The 21351-nt window shown below is 32.4% G+C and overlaps 1 protein-coding gene across 3 annotated transcripts; it reads left to right on the top strand.

Moving 5' to 3' along the window:
- Nucleotides 1-568: 568 nt before the first annotated feature.
- LOC139516612 (kunitz-like toxin PcKuz3) lies at nt 569-10637 on the top strand. 3 transcript variants are annotated; one of them, XR_011662991.1, is made up of 3 exons: nt 569-590; nt 8799-8909; nt 10387-10637. XR_011662991.1 is itself a non-coding variant. In XM_071306807.1 (3 exons), exons 1-3 carry the CDS (start codon nt 8434-8436, stop codon nt 10551-10553), a joined length of 300 nt encoding a protein of 99 aa, XP_071162908.1. In that variant the 5' UTR covers nt 8419-8433; the 3' UTR covers nt 10554-10637. The 3 variants fall into 3 exon arrangements, 1 of the variants encoding a protein (XP_071162908.1); XR_011662990.1 differs by lacking the exon at nt 569-590 and adding an exon at nt 8143-8288; XM_071306807.1 differs by lacking the exon at nt 569-590 and adding an exon at nt 8419-8455.
- Nucleotides 10638-21351: the final 10714 nt, after the last annotated feature.

Raw genomic sequence — 21351 nt, 5'->3', positions numbered from 1 at the left:
TACGGTAATATATCAAATTTGTATTTGCATAAATGCAAACAAAATTAAATAATTAATTTAAATATTTTTGTTTTAAAGTTCATTAATTAATGTAACGATGTTAGATAGTTAGTTTATACACAAAAACAAATCATATCATCAAATTTTAAGAATATGCTTGAGATACGATTTAAGGGGAAGTAACTGCATATTACTAATTTCGAAAATGTTAACAAGTGTTGTTTTCCATTCGTTTGATGTGTTTGGGATTTTGATTTCGTCATTTGATAAAGAAATCTCCGTTGCCAATGTCCATTGAAGTTCCTTTTTTTTATTAATGTATTATTTTATCATCTGTAGTCCGAGCATTGCCTGGTCCAAATACTGTGCAATAGATTTGTTAGATCTTTGACCACATTAATTTTGTGACAAAAACCTATGGTATGTCAAAAATTTGATCATAATCCAAATTCAGATAGAATCAAGTTTGAATATTGTGACCAAATTTGTCCCAACTGTTCAGGGTTCAACCACTGGGGTCGTATAGAGCTGCGCCCTGCGGAGCACCTGGTTTACATTATGGCAACAGTTCATTGACATTTTTTTAGGAGGTGAGTGATTTTTTAAGGAGTATTAATGTTTTGAATATTTAGTTCTTAGCCTAGCATTAAGGCCTTCACAAATTTATCATTTATGATAATGCGAGCGGGGGTATCACGTGAATTTAACGTTCTACCCATCCGTCCGTCAGTTCGTCCGATCTGTAAATGAGTACAATTTTATTATGAAAAGATACAATTATTATTAAAAATACGGTAATATATCAAATTTGTATTTGCATAAATGCAAACAAAATTAAATAATCAATTTATATATTTTTGTTTTAAAGTTTATTAATTAATGTAACGATGTTAGATAGTTAGTTTATACACAAAAACAAATCATATCATCAAATTTTAAGAATATGCTTGAGATACGATTTAAGGGGAAGTAGCTGCATATTACCAATTTCGAAAATGTTATCAACAAGTATTGTTTTCCATTCGTTTGATGTGTTTGGGATTTTGATTTCGTCATTTGATAAGGAAATCTCCGTTGCCAATGTTCATTGAAGTTCCTTTTTTTATGAATGTATTATTTGATATCTCAGTGTAGTCCGAGCATTGCCTGGTCAAATAATTATGACGTCTGGCAAGGCTATTTTAAAAAAAATTTCTGGGACGCCTTCTCAATTCGTTTGATGTGTTTGGGATTTTGATTTCGTCATTTGATAAGGGAATCTCCGTTGCCAATTTTCATTAAAGTTCCTTTTTTTTTTTTATAAATTTATTATGTGATATCTGTAGTCCGAGCATTGCCTGGTCCAAATAATTATGACGTCTGGCAAGGCTATTTTATTTTTTTAATTGGAACGCCTTAGGAGAAGCTAGGAAAAGGTCCAAATAATTATGTCCAATATCGCTGGGTTGAATCCTTTGAATTATTTCTGTTACATTACATATATCTTTTGATCACGTACAGCACTATTAAAAAGTTAGCCAGGATGTCCGCGGCGCTAATTTCTCGTCAAATGTGAGTGAATCTGATCACTGACCATTACCCACAGGCACTCGTCGGCTCGCATAATTCCCCCCTATATACCTTTACATAAAGGTATATAGGGGCACTCGTCTCGGAATCCCACCCCTATATCGGGCCCTATGTAACTTTATAAGAGTGTCTGTGCCATCACCTGATCACTCCTTATCAGTCACTCATGTAACTTGTGTATTGTATACACCTCGCCAAAAGTTAAGCAACACCTGATAATTTTCCAGAATCGTTTTTTACTGAATTCATAACTAATCGAAATATCGATACAATGAACTGAATTTGTGTTTTTGTTAGATAACATATAGAATATTAATAGAAAAGTGAAAATTAGGACTGTTTTCACGATTGACTTTTTTGCTATTTCATATTGGGCAAATGATTGTAAAATGGCAAAATGAAATAAATAAATTTGGTGTATTTACTGTCTTCTGATTGGTTAAAAATATTACCTTTATTTTCAATGTTGTCAATCTTTATGGCGACACGCCCACTCTGACGTTGTGTATTCATACGCCAACATGAATGTACTGAGGTTGTTATTGTTAATATAAATAATAAAAAAAGTTTTTTGAGACTTATTTTTGATAGAAATTTATTTATAATGAATGGCAATAATTTATTTTGAATTTATGGAACCATAAAATTAATTTTTAACATAATCCGCTTCACGGATTATTCAATGTGAAAAGTCAAAAATTAATTTTTTGGTTCCAAAAATTCAAAATAAATAATAGCCATTCATTAAATACAAGATAAAGTTTCCATTTATACTGAAGTTTTTGAAAAATTTGCTTTGCACAGTATTATACACAAAATTCTTTTCAAAACTTGAGAGTGACAATTTGTGAATGCATTGAAGTGCAAGTTTGATCAGTAGCGAGCGTATCATTCACGCTTCCGGAAAAGTTCATCCACACGTCGTCTAATGCTCTAAGAGTCGTATTGTTCTAACTGGAATTATTTGCAATTCTTCAATCGAGGGTGCTCGTAATTACTGTTAATTCTTAAATTAATACCTGGAACCCTGTTGCTGATTTTTCGACCAATATCATCTCAGACATGCTCAATGAGATTCATATCCGGTGACATGGGTGGCCAAGAAATAGAGTCAGATACATCCTCAGCCCTGACGTAAATAAGCTGACACAATGCGTGCTCTGCGTGGTTTAGCATAATCATCAATGAATATTGGTCTAGTTGCAAGATTGTGACAGTCAACTAAAATGTGACACAATGATATCCCGGATGATGTTATCGCGATATTGTAACCCGTCGTGTCCTATTCAGAACATAAAGGTCAATTTTGCAGTCGAATAAAAAGCATGACCAAATTGTACAACACCTACCACCTAACGCTGTAGTTCCAAGAATGTGCCGTTCCCTGTATGCTGTATAATGAGGACGGCATACGCGCATGCGCTCATCAATATGATGTTGGAGAAATATTCTCTCGTCAGACCAATGGACTTGACGCCACTGTCTCAAAGTGCTATTGCGGTGACCAAATGACCACTTATGTCGAGCGTGAGGATGCCTACGAGTTATCAGTGGTCTTCTGACTGGTATACGGGCACATAAATTGGCACAATGTAGTCTGCGGTTAACAGTTACATTTCATTGCATGAAACTTGCAAGGAAAAAACTTGTATGTAGCTTTATAAAACCTGTTTTTTAAGGTACCTAGGAAAATTTATACCTGAATTCTTACCTGTCGAATAAAAATAGGTTTACGAAAAATATGAAAACAAAGCAGTATCAAATTTAGTTTTAAAATAAAAATTAGAAGCAAAAACATTTAGGTGTTGCTTAACTTTTGGCGAGGTGTATATATGTTACAGTGAATTTGTATAATCAGGGATTATGTAGAATCCCTGATTTTTCAGGAAATATGTCGAATCACTAAAATCATTAGTAATTATATATAATCCCTGAAAATGACCAGTGATTTTACATAATCACTTAAACATTTAATCATTATTTTACAAATTCCCTAATATGATTTCAGGGATTATGAATAATCTATTGATCCTTTATTTGATAAAAAAAATAATTAATATAGACAAATTTATAATTTTTTTCTTTCAAATTCCTTGCCAGATGAAATAATTTTGCTTTTAAACACAGATGATCTATAAGATATAACCAACACAGGGTTTCGAGATAAAGTTGAAGACTTTAAAATTAATAATATCAACATTCCCTTTATAGAGATACAATGTAGACATGTATTGTTTGTTTGTTAAAAGCCAGCGTCAAAAGGATATTCATAATCTATTTGTAAATCCACGAATCATGTTATTTATGATACATGTAAAGCAAATGGTGAAGAAGATTGTGGTTTTTGTCCAAATAAACAAGAAATTCAAACTGTGAGAACTTAGGCATCTAAATGTATAAAAAAAACACCGCCAGAACTAGGATTGACAAATAGAACAAAATTTTAGAGGAAGCTTGCATTTGGTGTAATATTCTCATATCAATTCCACAGGGTAAGAAAGGAAAGGAAACTCCCTACCCGAAAAATGGCAATTGTTAAAAAAAAAAGTCTGAAAAAGGATATCGCCTTGCCACAAAACATGGTATCTTTCTTTCTCGAACCAGTTCCAGGCTGTATATTCCCTTTTTGGGTTTTTATCAGTGGATTTTCTATAAAAATCTTGATTTATTTGCCACAAAGTCCTCTTTTTCTATTAAATGCAATGGAACAGTAAAAAATAATGCTTTGCATCAAGTTTCCCCTTGGAATATGTACAAAATGGCCTATCTCTATTATTCATTATATCTGTAGTTTTGATACAATTGAAGTTTGAAAAGTTCGTACAAAAATGGCTACAGAAGGGTACATAAACCTTAACTGTTAAAAAAACAGGAGTGTCGTTTTAGCCCACTGCTTAGCTCGCGCACGAGAAAATCGATCCATTTGGGAATACGGCACATCAGACATGACAAAAAGTTATTTTTCTGAATTAAACGACTCGGGCTCCTCTAAGGCACATACCATTTGATTTTTTCGGGGTCTAGGAATTTTTAGAACAAAATATTCCGGCTCTTTTAAGTCATAAAAAAAATCTTTAGAAAATTCTATTGTAAAACAAACGAAATCCTTGTCCTCGTGCATTCACTTAAACTGTCAATCAGGCGTAACAAAGAGGCGGAGTTTCAATCATGGTTTAACATAAAAAAAAAATCAGATTAAACCATAGTCCAACGGCTCCGCCTATCTACATGAAGTTGTAAGAACAAAGTACGTCATGGTTCTTTTTAATTTTTTAATAAAATAACATATAAATCTTTATATTAAACCATTGTTGCTCTTTGGTGTGAGCCAAGGCTTCGTGTTGAAGACCGTACTTTGACCTATAATGGTTGACTTTAGTACTTTTATAAATTGTGACTTGGATTGAGAGTTGTCTCACTTGCATTCATAACACATCTTCTTATATCTTCTTATATCTGAAGACAATTTAATACAGAATTTACAACAGCGAACACAAACTTACTTATATTATGTGCAAGGAGGCACTTGTGAGAAAGTAAATTATGCACACCCAAAAGGTACTGGTTCTAGTCCAGGGCAAATCAATGATGAGCATTATGCTAAAGATATACGCACACAAGTCTGAATCAATCAACAAAATTTAAACTGTATCGACGAATAATGGTTCTTTAATGCATACAATGTTTTCAAGGGTGTGCATTTTTTCTTTCGTTAAATTGTGTTTATTGGAGTGATTTAACATATGTTGTTGGTTTTTTTTTTTGCTTTAAATTATGTTTATTGGAGTGAATAAACATATGTAGTTGGGTTTTTTATTCATTATTTGTTACTAGACTAGAAATATAATCATTTTGTTCTTTAGAATAGGGTACATGTATATAATTGTCAAACTTTTTAATCACATACTTGTTTCTATTCCTTGAGGTATTACATTGATAAAATTTAGTACGTTTCAATCCTTAATTTATCAAAATGTGCAGATAAGTTTTTAAACAAATCTCTATCAGTGGATGGAATACCATTAAAATTGAGAATGGAAATGGGGAATGTGTCAAAGAGACAACAACCCGACCAAATAAAAAACAACAGCAGAGGGTCACCAACAGGTCTTCAATGTAGCGAGAAATTCCCGCACCCGGAGTCGTCCTTCAGCTGGCCCCTAAACAAATATATACTAGTCCAGTGATAATGAACGCCATACTAATTTCCAAATTGTACACAAGAAACTAAAACTAAAATAATACAAGACTAACAAAGGCCAGAGGCATTAGTATATTTCAAATGACAAGTGGAGCTACAGTAAATACAATTCAAGTGGATGAATATTCTTAGAATTTAACACCAGACATTATCTTTTTATTTGCAACGCATACAGTTAGCTTAATATACAAAAGTTACTTAATTGTGCTTTTTGAATTGCCAAGTCTAAAAAGCTTAGTGTGCGAAAGTTACTTGAATTAACAAGTCTTAAAGGGTACAACACCACAAAAAATAATAAAATCATGAACATTTGTTAAATATTTCGGATAACAGATATCCTTCATCAGTATGATTATGATGTAGAATAAATAATATCCTTCATCAGTATGAATCATATCAATCTATTTTGATTAAATCTTGAAATTGATACAATAAAACAGTTAAAACCGAACACATAGTTTTTTTTCAAAAGATGTAGGTTATATAACTATTTATAACAGAGACTGCAGATTAATGCTTCAAATAAGAATAGTAATGTGCGATGTGAACTGGTACGACTCTAAAATTTTAAAGGTGACGACAGTTAAGATATTACAACAACGATTGCCAATAAACAGCACCGGCCGATCTTAGCTGGTATAATATTTCGACAACGGTAGATTAATGACAACAGAGGCTGCGCATTTAAACATCCCAAATAAATAGCAGCTTGATGATTATTAAAAAAATAATAATAAATTTTCACTAAGGTTACAAAATTTAACGTGACTGCGTACTTGTACATCCCTCATTTTATGAGTTGTAAAAGGTAATGCAATATTGAAGTTTAGGAGGAGCCCGAGTTACTTGAAACAAGTGATGGTAGGGAAAATGAGTGACTCATTCTATGTTTTTTTCATTCATGCCCTCTTGGGAAACTGTCCTTAGCTTTCTTATCCAAAACCTTTTACAAGCAAGTCTGTCGGCCCTTGACAAACTATCGTTTGTCTATGAAAGTGATGGTATGGTTTTTGAGATCAGCTTGGAAGTACCCAGGTGATGTCAAATGACGACTTACGGGAAGGTCGGGCTTGCAGGTGTCGTCACTTCGTAGACCATTCATGCGTCTGTTGAATGTCTATTCTGTCGCATACTGCATGCCACAACGACACTGAAGAAAGTATATAACATTCTGGGTTTTGCAAGTTACATTGCAAAATATAGTGTATACAGACCCAGTGGATTGGCAAGTACATTTTTGAGTATTCAGTTGTGTTGGCAAGTCAGACATCTTCTGTTAGCACACGACTTGCACCGTCCTGCAGTTGAACAGCTTTTGTAAGAGGAGACATCAGCTCTCACCAGTAAGTCTTTCAGACTTGCTGGTCTCCGATAAGCTAAGACAGGGGGTTTGGGAAAGATCTTGTATAGTTTTGAATGCTTGGTAATCATTTACCAAGTTGGCACGGACCAATCGTGCATGGTTAGTAAAGGCGGGATTGTATGCTAAAACAAACGGGACTATTTTGATGCGCTCTTCTGTTTGTAATGCAATAGATCATTACGGGCGTTTATTGTTATTAGCGCAAAACCCATATCTATAGGTCCTATTTCTTATAAACTCGTTTGGTAAAGAAATTCGCGAACTTCATAAGCCGTTTAGAGGAGCTAATCCGCTTTACTCCCAGAGTTTGACTGTACGGGATACGTTTTGTACAATGTTTGGGGAGAAAGGTATTGATATTCTAAAGTGTTGCGCGGGTCCAATATTTCCTTATACGATTGTATTATGTCATCATGATGTATGTTGGTATACAATGAGGTGCATGGCCTCTAAAGTGACAAGAAGAATTTACAGAGAAAGAGGGGTAAAGGATTCCATTTTACGAAGGAAATCTGTAGTGTTTTAAAAGTGAGGAGAAAGATTTTCTACATAAAATCTTAAATGAAAGTCTACGAATTCCGAGAATTTTTTCAGTCGGGTGGCCGTTTACGAATACAATGGGACTATCAGTGTTGTCAACCGTGTGTATTTTTTGGGAAGAAGATACAGCCGAACAGGCTTGGCGTACTCTGGTTTTAAATATCCGATTTTATCCTCATCTATATGACTTATCATTGTGCATGGTTTGTAACGCAGTAATAATTTTGAAACTGAACTCGGAACTCCGCATTGAAGCTGTAATGCACATAACTGTCGTACGTACTTCCTATGCATCTAGATGTTTGACTTAATTAACAGATAAGTGACACATCTGTTGATGAAATGAATTTTAGGGTAACATCGCCGCTCACCAATAGCTTTACTAACATTTTTGTCCATTTTTTCCCGTTTATTGATGGGGATAACTTATAACAAAAATATTTTATCGTTTACGGTTTATTCTTTATTCTTTATCGTACAACAGAGAGACATGTGGACGTAAAATCTTGATCGTAGAGTCGTACACAAGGTCGTTTATATTAGATTAATTACTGATATGATCAGGTGTTGACTTCCCATATAGATCTTACCACGGAGAAAGGTACAAATTAAAAGGTAGGCATGTAATGTTTAGTTAGGACGTACCCGGGGTTAAGGTCGATATACAAAGCAATTCGCTACTTGCTTCACCTTCAGCAAACTGCATACCTTTTTATATATTTGCCTTTGCGAAAAACTACTAACGTACCATTACAAATCAATGGTCAGAAACGGACTTATGTGTAAGAATGAAAAGTCACTTTATGTATAAGTTTGTTCATTTCACCTAGTTCAAACGTCCTCATTTAGTAATAAAATTAACGGTACCAATTTTTATGCACCAGATGCGCATTTCGACAATACATGTCTCTTCAGTAAACTGATTCCTAGTAATATAGTAACATAATCAATTCATTCTGAAGTCAAACTTCAATTTTGTGTTATGATTTGAACAAAGGAAAGAATATTTTTCTCATTGTTTCTGAATTGAATTGATCATTTATCACCTCACCTATGCCGGAGTTTTTGAGTTTGAATCTACATCATTAATGATTATTTAATAAATATATGTTTCATAACTTCCAGATTACAAGATGAAAACTTTGTTTATTGCCATTTGTATTTTCTGTGTGACAATGGTAACATTAGTGTACGGATCAACGACACCAGTTGCCACCAAAGACCCTCATCATAATGGTAAATCTATATATATCAAGTTGGTGCCGAAATGTTTTGGTGGAATTAAATTGTTAATTTTTCGTTTTCATTTGGGTGCATAATTTCATTGAATAAGTAAAATATCATGCGTACCTCTTTGTTGAAATTATGTTTGCCCAGAATAATGTTTCGTCCGCCAAGAAACTATGAAATTAGAAATTTGGTAAACACTAACAATCTGACGAACGTTTCACAAAGTAAACATTTAGTGTGCACGGGCTCTATTAATTTGTCAGAGATCTAAATTATCACATATCAACTTATTTATATTTTAAAAACAATTAAGGAAGTTCGCTACTCAGTTTCAAAATAACAAGCTTTTCATAACACTAGTATATATTAATAGAGGATTAATAAAGGAACAAAAAATGCAAAAAAAATAGATAGGTCAATGTGCTTGTTTTCGAGATAATAGCCATTGAAATTTTGGCGGGAAAATATTCTCTCTTGATTTTTCATAGCTTTATCATTGACCTATTAAAAAATAACAAGAATTTTATAAGACTTTTACAGATGGCTTATAATTATACAGGTAAAAGATTTATAAAATAAAAATACTGAACTCAGAGGAAAATTCAAAAGAAAGTCCATAATCAAATGGGCAAAATGAAAAGCTCGAATGACAGTCGCCTAAAATTCTATTAAAATGACAACGGTGTTTGAACAAACCAAACAGTAAGAAAAGATAAAATGTCAAAAATAGGGGTACACCAGTCAACAATGTGTTATCATCTTCATGACTACAAAAACAAACAAAAATGTAAACAAACATTAAACAAGGCACAATCACAATGACGGGAAGTACAGAGCCACATAATACAATAATACAGTAAGAAACACAAAAAGGTATATAGACAAAGCATATTCGACTTTTGAAAGATGGCAACACAACAAAATTTATAAGATAAGATTTAAAAGTATGGTGCAAAGTAAAACTATGTTCTCACGAATGTTAACATACATATTTAAGGGTGTAATGGTATTTGATAGCGTATTTAGCACTCTGAAGCCGCTCAAACAATCTAGAATTTCGGAAACAATCCAATACCACAAACCATATTCTCGAAGACGTGATACTAAACCTTGCCCGTAGAAAACATTGTGAACCCTTAGAAACAATATTATTTACTAACAATAACAGCATAAATGACAATTTGATTAAGGAGCATGCCTATTAACTTTACACCAAGACTTATTTTGAAGTGGATGGTAGGAAAACTATAAAATTTACTTGCTTGTAAACAATAATACAACTGTGAACTTTAGACAATTTTAACCACTTAAAAAATAGTCAAACTTAATCGATATTCTAAATATTACAATTGTTCCATTGTCTGCGGAATATCATGTCTGCGTGTTGATATATATGGCCTATTTGGATTCAAATGCAATAGTTGTTTGCCTTCTTGTAAAGAAATAGTCAAATTGATTAATAATTATTTTCTATTACTTTCAGACTGCATGCTGCCGACGGTTCCAGGGATGTGTAAGGGATATTTCCCGCGATATTCGTTCCGAGCAAAAACGAACACGTGTGAGATGTTTGCCTATGGTGGCTGCGGTGGGAATGCTAACAATTTCCTGGACGTAAAAGAGTGTCAAATAGCTTGTATTCCAGTCTAACAAACTTAAAGACGTACCATTAGATTCATGTGGCAATAGAGATATATTGCAATATAGCAAAGTAAAAAGTAAAAATCTAAAAAATGTAATTTTTTTTATGACCTAACAGAAAAATTGCACCAAATTGAAAATAAAAATATACATATTTGTTTTTAAAACAAAAATGATAACAAAAGATAGGCGAGTGACTTTAACCATAAAATTAAATTTTTAATGCACCTACCTAACACACGGCTAGACTATATATCATTTGAAAGCTACACATCTGTACTATTTGTTTTACCCGGTCGTAAAAAAATCGTACGGTGCAATTTCCGTCAAATCAAGATCAAAGGTCAAGGACAAATAAGTGCATATTTTCTAAGATTTCAGCTTGATTGCATAATATGGCTTTTATATACTAAATTCATATATGCAAACAATTTAAACTTTTTGCAGAGAGATTAACAGTCATTAATCAAATGCATTTTTAAATATTTAAAGCGTGTTCTTGATAGACAGCACAGGTTTCCTGAAATTCGAGTAAAAGTTAACAAAATGTGTAAAAACCCATTTTTTTCTTTTTGATGCAACTGCTTATCACTCAAAACTAAGTAAAACCCTGAAATAAATATCAAAGAAGTTTTTGACATCATAAATTTCCTAAAATTATGCTTACTTCTAATCGAACAGCAAATCATAACAACTCATACAGTTGCCCAAAATACCGCCATCTGTGAAAGAACAGCTTTTAAGCATTTCTTCCTATCTAAGCATTGTATGTAGTCAATATAAGATTTTATAAACAAATTCTTAAGAATCTGAAAAATTTAAGTTAAAAAAATATGTGCGCGAATCATATTATTGCTTGAAATAAAGGGGGCGAAACTAAGAGATTGCAATCTGCATTATACCTACCAGACTGAAAAAACTCCAACATATTTCGACTTTTCTACTTGTTTGATTTGTAGCTTCATTATAAATATTGATGTAGTGAAAAGACCTTTTATTTATTTAATGTGAACCATTTAAAAGAAATTGAAAATTAAGACAAAAATAAATATAAAAAAATCGATGAAAATTAAAATTTTAAAGACTTAAAAAAACCCAACAGTAAACACATTATAAAACTTGACTTCTTGATTGCTTAAATTGCGTTGTTCATTGTTTAAATGCATTAACTCATTAAATAACAACAATTTTGAAGAAAAAAAATCAATTAAAAAGCAAAGATTCTAGTTACAACTAGACTTCCTGAATAGCTTGAATAACTAGTTAATTTTTCATACGAGGATGACTTCATGCAAGAGCTTCTGATGCCGACTGAAAAGAAGCTATCATTATCTTGAAACTTCCCTTTCCACTATATAGATAATGTCATCTAACTGAATAGTGCCAAATTTGTGACAATGTTGGACTCGTATTTTCCATTGAAATTGAAAATAAAAGACTCAACAGATATAGTTTACTCTATCACGTATCTTGAAATTGACGATGAGAGTTAGTTGAGAACAAGTTTTACGACAAAAGAGATGAGCATAATCAACCCATAAAACACTCCTTACTACCCAATTATAAACTCTTCATTTCTATGTAGCAGCATTATAGCAACACATGCATATATATACTGCTAAAGGAGGAGATCGATTTCATTGAGCCTCAACTCCTCTGAAACAATAACGAGTCGGAAATATTTATGATATGACGTTAAAATGTAGGGTTTTGTATTTCCTAAATTTGTCTTTGCATGCTCAGTCGACGTACTGCCCGCGAAACTAGATAAAACTCTTTATATAAACACTTGCCCAATTGTATCGCGATTTCGCGGCATCTTCTTGTAGAGTATATATCTCCACTGAAGTTGATACAATATTAAATTTACTATCACGATTTTCGTGATAGTGCGTAACTGTTTACATTGAAGATATCAAATAAAGGCAACGATAGTATGCCGCTATTTATTAGTCATCAATCGATTTACTATTAACTGAAACAAATCCGGGTCACAAACCAAAACCTAGGAAATCGCATCAACTATAAGAGGAACACAACGGAATAACAGAAACACTGAACTGCTACAAAAACAAACGCCAACATACAAAGAAACAGATTATTCGATACCAACTGCCATATGTCTGACATTTGAAGAAAAATGGTGGTTTGAACATGGTTTTAAACCAGAGTTTAAATGCAAAGTTGAAATCATCCTTTTGAAAACGTCATGGACGCCACTACGAGTTGCTTGACAATTATGAAATATCTCTTTCGCTAGATGACGACTGATAAGTTCCAATCGACGTAACCAAAATACCGTCATCTCTGCCTTGAATGTCATCTACCGAAAAAGGCTTGGCACCGAGTTAGGAATTACATGAGCCACAAGACGTGTCTCACATATGGAACATGATCTTTACACCCTTTGGGAGCCCCTGAGTTCACCTCAAATATTTTTTTTTTGGGGGGGGGGGGGGGTTTGTGTTACTCAAACTGTAGTTTTATATGGTGTGTTTTGTATGCTGTTGCTTTTCTTGTTCGTATTTTGCCCGGCTTTGTCAGTTCGTTTTCAATTATAAGTTTGTTGTCCCTTTGATAGATTTCATCACTCTTTAAAAGTAGTAAATGTTTTAAAAATTGAAGATCATTGTAGTTAAATGTAACATGATAACGATTTGGTTCTATATATATATCACCGTGAGCATATTAAGTTATTTTCGCGGATGTTTATCTTATTGAGTTAATCTTTTTCACTTTACTTTTAGGCAATCTTTTTGCCGATTTTCATTACTGCAAGCTAACGCCTTTAAAGTAAAAAATACCAATCAACATCTCTAACCATGAATCAAATAAACTTAATTAAAACCATGCATGAACAAAATAAAATTAAAGTCCAAGAGAAGAACAACAGTCCACAAAACACACCACAGCATGAAAACGATCACTGCATAAAACAACGAATGATCTTATGAGGTCAGGAAGGGTATTCGACTTTTTCATTTTTTATTTCACAACTGCTTATAGTGTTTTTGTGGTTCGTGTTTTGCCTATTCTTTAGTTTTCTATGTTGTGTCATGTGTACTATTGTTTGTCAGTTGGTCTTTTTCATTTTTAGCCATGGCGTTGTCAGTTTATTTTCGATTTATGAGTTTGACTGTCCCTGTGGTATCTTTCGTCCCTCTTTTACATACACAATGACCTGCATTTGTATTATAAAAGCTTATGTTGAGAATACTCAAAGCATCTTTTATTCAAATAATTAAAAAAGATTAAACGTCTAAACACATTTAATATGTCTAACACTATTTTAAACTAAATAAGAAGCAGCAGCATTATATTTAGTTCGTTAACATACCGCTTTTAGACAACCAAGTGTTTCTAAACAAAGTTACGTGTTTCAATGTTACCTACGATTTAGTCGCAAAGTCATGATTGCATTTAAACATGATTACAAAAAGTTTTACTTCGTAAAAAAACATATTTTTACCTCAATTAGCTCGTATATTTTCTTTTCGAACTTTAAGTATCCCTTCTTTTATTATGGAAAATCATTCTCCTCCCTGATATTGACAATTAGCTATGTGCTATCTTAACATATAATGACAAAATGATCGCTATATGCAGATGGCAGATTTTTGGGCAACTGCAAACACTTCAATAGAAGGCTGTTCTATGAACAATAATTAATAATTGCATCTTAAAATTACAAAACAAATATTTCTTGACCTAAAACATATACATTTATCTATTTTTTTAGAATACAAATATTGATCCCCTAAGATATATTTTTTGCTTTTGGAACTATTTTTTAACTTTTGAGGATTTGTGATGAATTTCAATTTTCGGGAAATATTGCGCATCTAACCTATTATTTTTTGTTTGATTTGGAAATGATGTATCATGTAATATAAAGTCCATATAATCTTTTGGAAAATTTTATGGTACAAGAATTAGAAAAAGGGCTTTTTGTTTAGTAATCGCAAAAATTGGAATGTTTATTCATGAACTTTGACCTTGATTTAACAGAAAATGCACCGTACGATTTTTTTACGACCGGGCAAAACAGAAAGTACAGATTATTAGCTTTCGGATGATATATAATACAGCCGTGTGTTAGGTGGGTGCATTAAAGTCGTTAACTAAGCGTCTTTTTAAAATAAGTCACTCGCCTAAGAGCAGTGTTATGCAAATGATATGATGATCGAAAGTTTGCATGTAGTTTTATTGTAAACAGAAAAAAGTAAAATCACAAAAATACTGAACTCCGGGGAAATTTCAAAACGGAAAGTCCCTAATCAAATGTCAAAATCAAATGATAAAACACATCAAACGAATGAACAACAACTGTCATATTTCTGATTTGGTACAGGCATTTTCAAATGTAGAAAATGGTGGATTGAAACTGGTCTTATAGCGCTAAACCTCTCACTTGTATGACAGTCGCATCAAATTCCGTTATATTTATAACGATGCGTGAACAAAACATAATAATAGGTAAAGTAGTCAAAATATTGGTATAGCAGTCATCATCGTGTCACAATCTAAAAACACACAAATATTTAACAAAAAAGCACAAAAGCCTCTATCAAATTTAAAAACCATATTCATTGCTTCGCGTGTTTGACGTTAGAAAATTTAAACGTCACATAGGAAGAATTTTGTCGTTCAAAGTATTTTCAAAAAAATTATAATTTCACATTGGGAATGGTAGTATACAGGGTTAAAAAATCAAAAGGTATGTTAGAACTAACTACAGAAACAGAGAGAGTTTTATATTTATCCAGAAGTTCTATAGAAGTTTTAAGAACCCACATATGGTTGATACCACTACCCGAGTAAAATAATTTTGTCGTTTGTCAGAAAGAGCGTTTGACAAAGATAACTTGATTAACTAACAACAAATTATGTACCCTAACTATGACAAAATTGCAATCACACAATTAAACAAAATCATATATATGTTACAGTGAATTTGTATAATCATTAATTATGTAGAATCACTGAAATTTACAGGGATTATGTAAAATCACTTGCTAGTTTAGAGATTCTATATAATCACTAAAATTTTCAGGGATTATGTATAATCACTAAAAAAAACGGTCAGGTATTATACATAATAACTGAAATGAAGAAATAGTTTTATTTATAAAGAAAATGAATAAAAGTCAAATAATTGATTCTATAAAATCACAATAAAACATCATTATAAACATTAATAGTAAAATGTTAAGCACAATATATCAAAATGATAACCCAAATTTTTAAAATTTTAGACACAATATATTAAAATGATATGCTTCACATCTGTTTTTACAACAATATACCCACTTTAGAAAACATTTTCCTTCACATATCCAATCAGGTTTTACGACATCCCTAAGAGAACTAAAGTGTTCAGTATTAACATCTGAAGGTACCCCCTCCTCCCTAAAAGGGGGGGGGGGGATTAACAACCCCAAACTGGTTTCAGCAAGATATCATGTTTTGTGGCCAGGCACAAAACAATTGCCATTATGTTTTTTTGGGTTTCCCTTTCCTTTTTTACTCTATTGAATTGCTATGAGAATATTACACCAAATGCCAGCTTCCTCTAAATTTTTGTTCTATTTGTCAATCTTTAGTTCTGCCTGTTTTTCTATGCTCTGTGGATTTACAAATAGAACATGCATATCCATATGTCGCTGGCTTTTAAGAAACAAACAATACATGTAAAGTTATCTCTATAAAGAGAATGTTAATATAATTAATTCAACTGTATCTCGAAACCCTGTGTTGTTTATATCTTTTAAATCATCCTCTGTGTTTAAAAGCAAAATTATTTCATCTGGCAAGGAATATGAAAGAAAAAAATGAAAACTTGTTTATTATAAATAAAATTATCAAACAAAGGATCCTTAAATAATTGATAATCCCTGAAATCATATTAGGGAATTTGTAGAATAATTATTAAAATGTTCAGTAATTATGTAACATCACTGGTCATTTTCAGGGATTATATATAATAACTAATGACTTTAGTGATTCTACATATTCCCTGAAAAAATAGGAATTCTACATAATCTCTGATTAAACAAATTCACTGTAACATATATATGTGGTGTGCTCTTTGAGTTGGATTTGTTCCTAGGAATCCCAGGAAAATATAGTATCTCCGGTTTTGGTTTTGTTTTAGTTAGATAAGTTATACAAACGGCCATTTTTCAACAGTCTGGGGAAAGATAAAGTGAGCCATCCACCGCTATCTCTGAAAGTACTGAGGTTCTTTACTGTGGCCATTTGCATATAATGTAATGTCATGTATTGATATTTCCAACAAGCAATTATGTAATTATAACTATATGACACATTTTGAGATGGCTTTCGTTAGGGAACTATGACAACGATTTATTGATAATATGATGAAACTAGTTTTTTTAGAAGGCCAAACAACCTGTAGGAACCCATTCAGATAAGTTATACCAGCGGCGCTTTTTAAACAGACAAGGTAAAACATAATGTGACGAATGCACTATCTCTGAAAGTACCGAGGTTCTTTACCGCATAACATTTAACGCTATGTATCGTTTTCCCCCATAAACCAGTCCTTTTCAGTGGCTGTATATATAATCTGATCATAATCCTTCAAAGCGATATACTTTTAACAAAAGAAATCAATCATTTCGTAAATATGTAGATCATCTCTGACATGTCCCTGAACACGACTTACATCCCATAAATACAACACGATAATGCTGCATACCTCGACTTGCACATACAATCCGACATTCACAGCTCGTTGTAAATTGAACTTTACAATGCTAATACAAAATATGATTTGCCGCTGTAAATGTTTCGAGTTATGTATCTAAAGGTAAAAATCACACATATATATAATGAACTCCGAGGAAAATTCGAAACGGAAAGTCCCTAATCAAAAAGCTCAAACACATCAGACGAATATATAACAACTGTCATATTCCTGACTAGGTTAAGGCATTTTTTTCCATGTAGAAAATGGTGGATTGAACCTGATCTTATAGCAAGCTAAATCTCTCACTTGTATGACTGTCGCGTACAATTCCACGATATTGACGATGTATGAACAACACAAACAGAAATAATAGGTAAAAAACTAAAAATATCACAAAAAGGGATTCAGCAGTCAACATTGTGTAATAATCTTAATCACTATAAAAACAAACACATATGTATCAAAGAAACACGAAAAGGCATATAGATAAAGCACATTAGCAAAAATTAAAGACAAGAATATAAAAATTATCACAGAACAATTACCCAATGACGGGATGTATATATAAGATACAGAGTCGCGTCAAATGAATATCTCTTAAAACAGTAAAAGGAATATTCATAAAGACAAATAAAAGAATACTATAACACGTTATTAAGATGATAAACAACACCAGTATCCAGAATCTATCCTTCAAGACCATCGTGTATTATTTCAGAAATCCCAGAAGTACAATATAATTCTCTTAGCCGACTCTGATACGAATTTGTTTATGTTTAACAGGATAAATGCGTTTCTCTAATTCTATGGAAATTTATCCCTTTCCGAACCCATTGTATATAAAAAAAAATCAATGTGTGGTTGCCGGTGATCTCAAAAAATCATTGGATGATTTTAAGGGTCATAACACCTTTAGCTAACTAAATGAATCAATATATGCTAACAGGTGTTAATGAAATTGACAACTTCGTGGAATGTGAAAGACACTCGAAGGGGATTTTCGGTTAACAAAAAAAGAAAATTTATTTTCTAATCATTAGAGAAACAGATTCTTACATAGTTTCTCGTGGATTATCGGATTTATCCAATTTCAATAGTTAAATTATGTAATATAGTCCGAGCCTCGCTTTAAAATTGAGAATTGATAAATCCGATAATCCACTCGTATCAATGTAAGAATCTATATATATCATATAACTAGCAATTTTAATCCATCAGATATGAATTTCAATAAATAACGTCTATACACTGAAGCTTCAGACCAATATTTTGGTAAAGGCATTATTTTGCAGAGTTGATTTACCGGTAAATTGAAAGATCTATACCCAAACCTGGAAAGAAAATAAATGTTATATATCAGTGAGACATTTCCTGAACTTCAAACGATTACCCAAGTTTTGTCACTGCAAGTGACACTAAAAATTATATGCGTTTTTCTTTCATGTCACTTCCAAATCACTAGGCTACTAGACTGATGACACCCACATGTTGAGTTATATGACATTAAAATGAATGCTTCTCTCGTTTGTATCTTAAAATTATAATAGAAGGAAAGGAACTTTGAACAGCAAAAATTATCAACAAGTCAAGATCTACAGCATGACAGAAATAGTCAGTTCACTCCTTGTTTGCGTAAATGCATTTTAATGACGAATACCCCCCTTTTTTTCCCACACATTTTTTTTACTTATTTGACCTATTCAAAATAATAGACATAATTGATTTGTGAATGCATTGATTATCCACAAGACAAGATCTACACATATTTTTATATGTGATATATCTGAAATTGTTTTTATAGAATGAATGCCCTTTCATGAGGATTTTTACAAAAAAAAGGGAATTGTTGAAGTTGCATGTGAGCAACACAGGCTATTTAGAAACTCAAGTGTAGGAAGTTTTTGAGTACATAATTAGCTGAAATAATGTGAGTTTTAGCGCAGATTCAAGAACTTCCAGGAAATTATCATGTCATGAATACAACAATCATAGAATATTTGTCCTGATATTGAGTTTGATCTTCCTTCCCTAGCCTATATCTCCCTGCTCAATCGCTCCTTACTTATGTATATTTGAATAGATCAGCTCCTTTTTTCTGAAAACAGTGCAGAAAAGATTGATTATTGATTCCGAAAGAGATGCTGACCAATATCTTTACTAAATATGATTTTTTTTAAATCTTAATGTGAACGAATATATAATATTTTTATTTAAAAACAATAACTAACTAACGACGTGTCACATTTTATCATGCAATGAATACATAATATTAGAAAAAAATTGAAAATTCATTTTTACCTGTATGTAAAATTATGTTATATTTCTATACCTGATTCATTTTTTGTCAAATCATAATGTTCAGTAGGGTACACACAGTAGCAACATAGTTTAAAGAGACGTGATGTAGTGGTTAAGGCATCAGACTAAGAACACAGAAGTTCCTGGTTCGATTCCCGTTCCGGGGAGAAAATTGTAGCGACTGAATTTTCGGCTCTTGCCATTTGCGAGTATTGCGAGTAAGATCTTGAGAAACGATGATAGTCCGTCGGAAGGGAACGATAAATAGTTATACGTGAGCAATATGTTGCACGAAAAAGACATCATTATAGATTTCGATAAAGAGTAACATAGTTCAGAAAGACGTGGTGTAGTGGTTAGCGCATCGGACTAATCACACAAAGGTTCCTAGTTCTATTACCGTTCCGGAGAGAAAATTGCATCATTTGCGAGTATGGTCTTTAGGAATGATGATAGTCCTTAGGAAGTGTACGGTAAATGGCTGACCCATGTTAAGAGAGAGCATTATCCCTTGCACGTAAAATACATCCTTGTAGATTTCGAAAAAAAAACAGGCTAATGCCGCTACAAGGCAGCACTCGCACCCGCAAAGTGGAAAGGGATAAATATAAGTTGAAATAACTTGTTTCCTAATCCACTATAAATAAATATGTTTTAACTAAACATAGTTTCTGAAAATGAATACTACCTTTCCGTCTTAGTGTCGGCATGTAAAGCAACATACTACTTTAAGACAGATTTGTAATCAGTGTCGCTTGTGTAGGATCAAATTACTGATATGGATCAGATGTTTACTTCCCATATAAATATCTTCAAAGCGAAAAGTCAAATATATAAGGTAAGCATGGGATTTTAGATCTAGACTATAGGAACTTAATACACTTTATATATACTACGTTAGTGCGTTCAGTATATATCTTGCCAAAAAAGTCGTCTTGTACCCGTAATTAAGACATACACATAAGAAGGTGAGATTTGTTAGATTGTTATTTCATAACGATGATCATGTACAGTTTTCATAAATAAAAAAAGCGATTTCAAAAATCATATAATTTTAAGCTGAAGTTCAAAATTTCATTGTTAAAAATCAAAATTATCAACCCCGCCTTTTAATCTACATCATTATGTAATTAATATATGATTCGTATCCTGGTTTATATCTTCCAGATTACAAGATGAAAACTGTGTTTATTGCCATCTGTATTTTCTGTATGACATTGGTAACATTAGTGTATGGATCAACGATTCCAACCCCCACCGAATTCACTGGCAATAGTGGTAAATCAATATATATCTGGCTAGTGCCGAAATATTTTGGGGATTACATTGTTATATTTTTAGCTCCTTTTTTTTCTTGGTGCGTTATTTTATTTTATAATAGCGGTAAATCAATGTATATCAAATTTATCTTAGGGGAGTTAACCTTTTTAGTTTTTTCTTTGTCAGACTTTGTTTCAAATTTGAAATATGTATGCTCTAAGTAAGAGTGTAAAAACTAATCGTAACAACATTTCCGTCTATAGAGTAATTATGAAGAAAATTGAAATTAGAAAATCCAAGGAAATAAAAGTTAACATGTTGATTTAAATTTAAAACAATTGACAACCTCCGGAAAAGCCCCATGAGATGAGACGTGTTAGTTATGTTGGTCGGTAGGCGGATTAACCGTAAAGAAATTTTAAAACTAGATATCCTTACGTGTTATAATGATTATAGATAAGTTTGTATGTCATCAACCCAGTAAATACAAAAAAAAAGTTTTTTGCTAAAAGAGAGACAAAATATACCAACGGAAGA

This window comes from Mytilus edulis, chromosome 3 (genome assembly GCF_963676685.1).
Source record: "Mytilus edulis chromosome 3, xbMytEdul2.2, whole genome shotgun sequence".
Taxonomy (NCBI): domain Eukaryota; kingdom Metazoa; phylum Mollusca; class Bivalvia; order Mytilida; family Mytilidae; genus Mytilus; species Mytilus edulis.
The sequence above is the reverse complement of the archived record's forward strand: the minus strand, read 5'-3'. Positions and strand labels throughout refer to the sequence as shown.

What these genes read in the sequence shown, in the direction of transcription:
- LOC139516612 (XM_071306807.1), top strand. Translation starts at nt 8,434, where the DNA reads ATGGTCAGAAACGGACTTATGT. An exon ending in GGTCAGAAACGGACTTATGT is followed by an intron (nt 8,456 to 8,798) that starts GTAAGAATGAAA and finishes CATAACTTCCAG; the next exon opens with ATTACAAGATGAAAACTTTG. An exon ending in CAAAGACCCTCATCATAATG is followed by an intron (nt 8,910 to 10,386) that starts GTAAATCTATAT and finishes TATTACTTTCAG; the next exon opens with ACTGCATGCTGCCGACGGTT.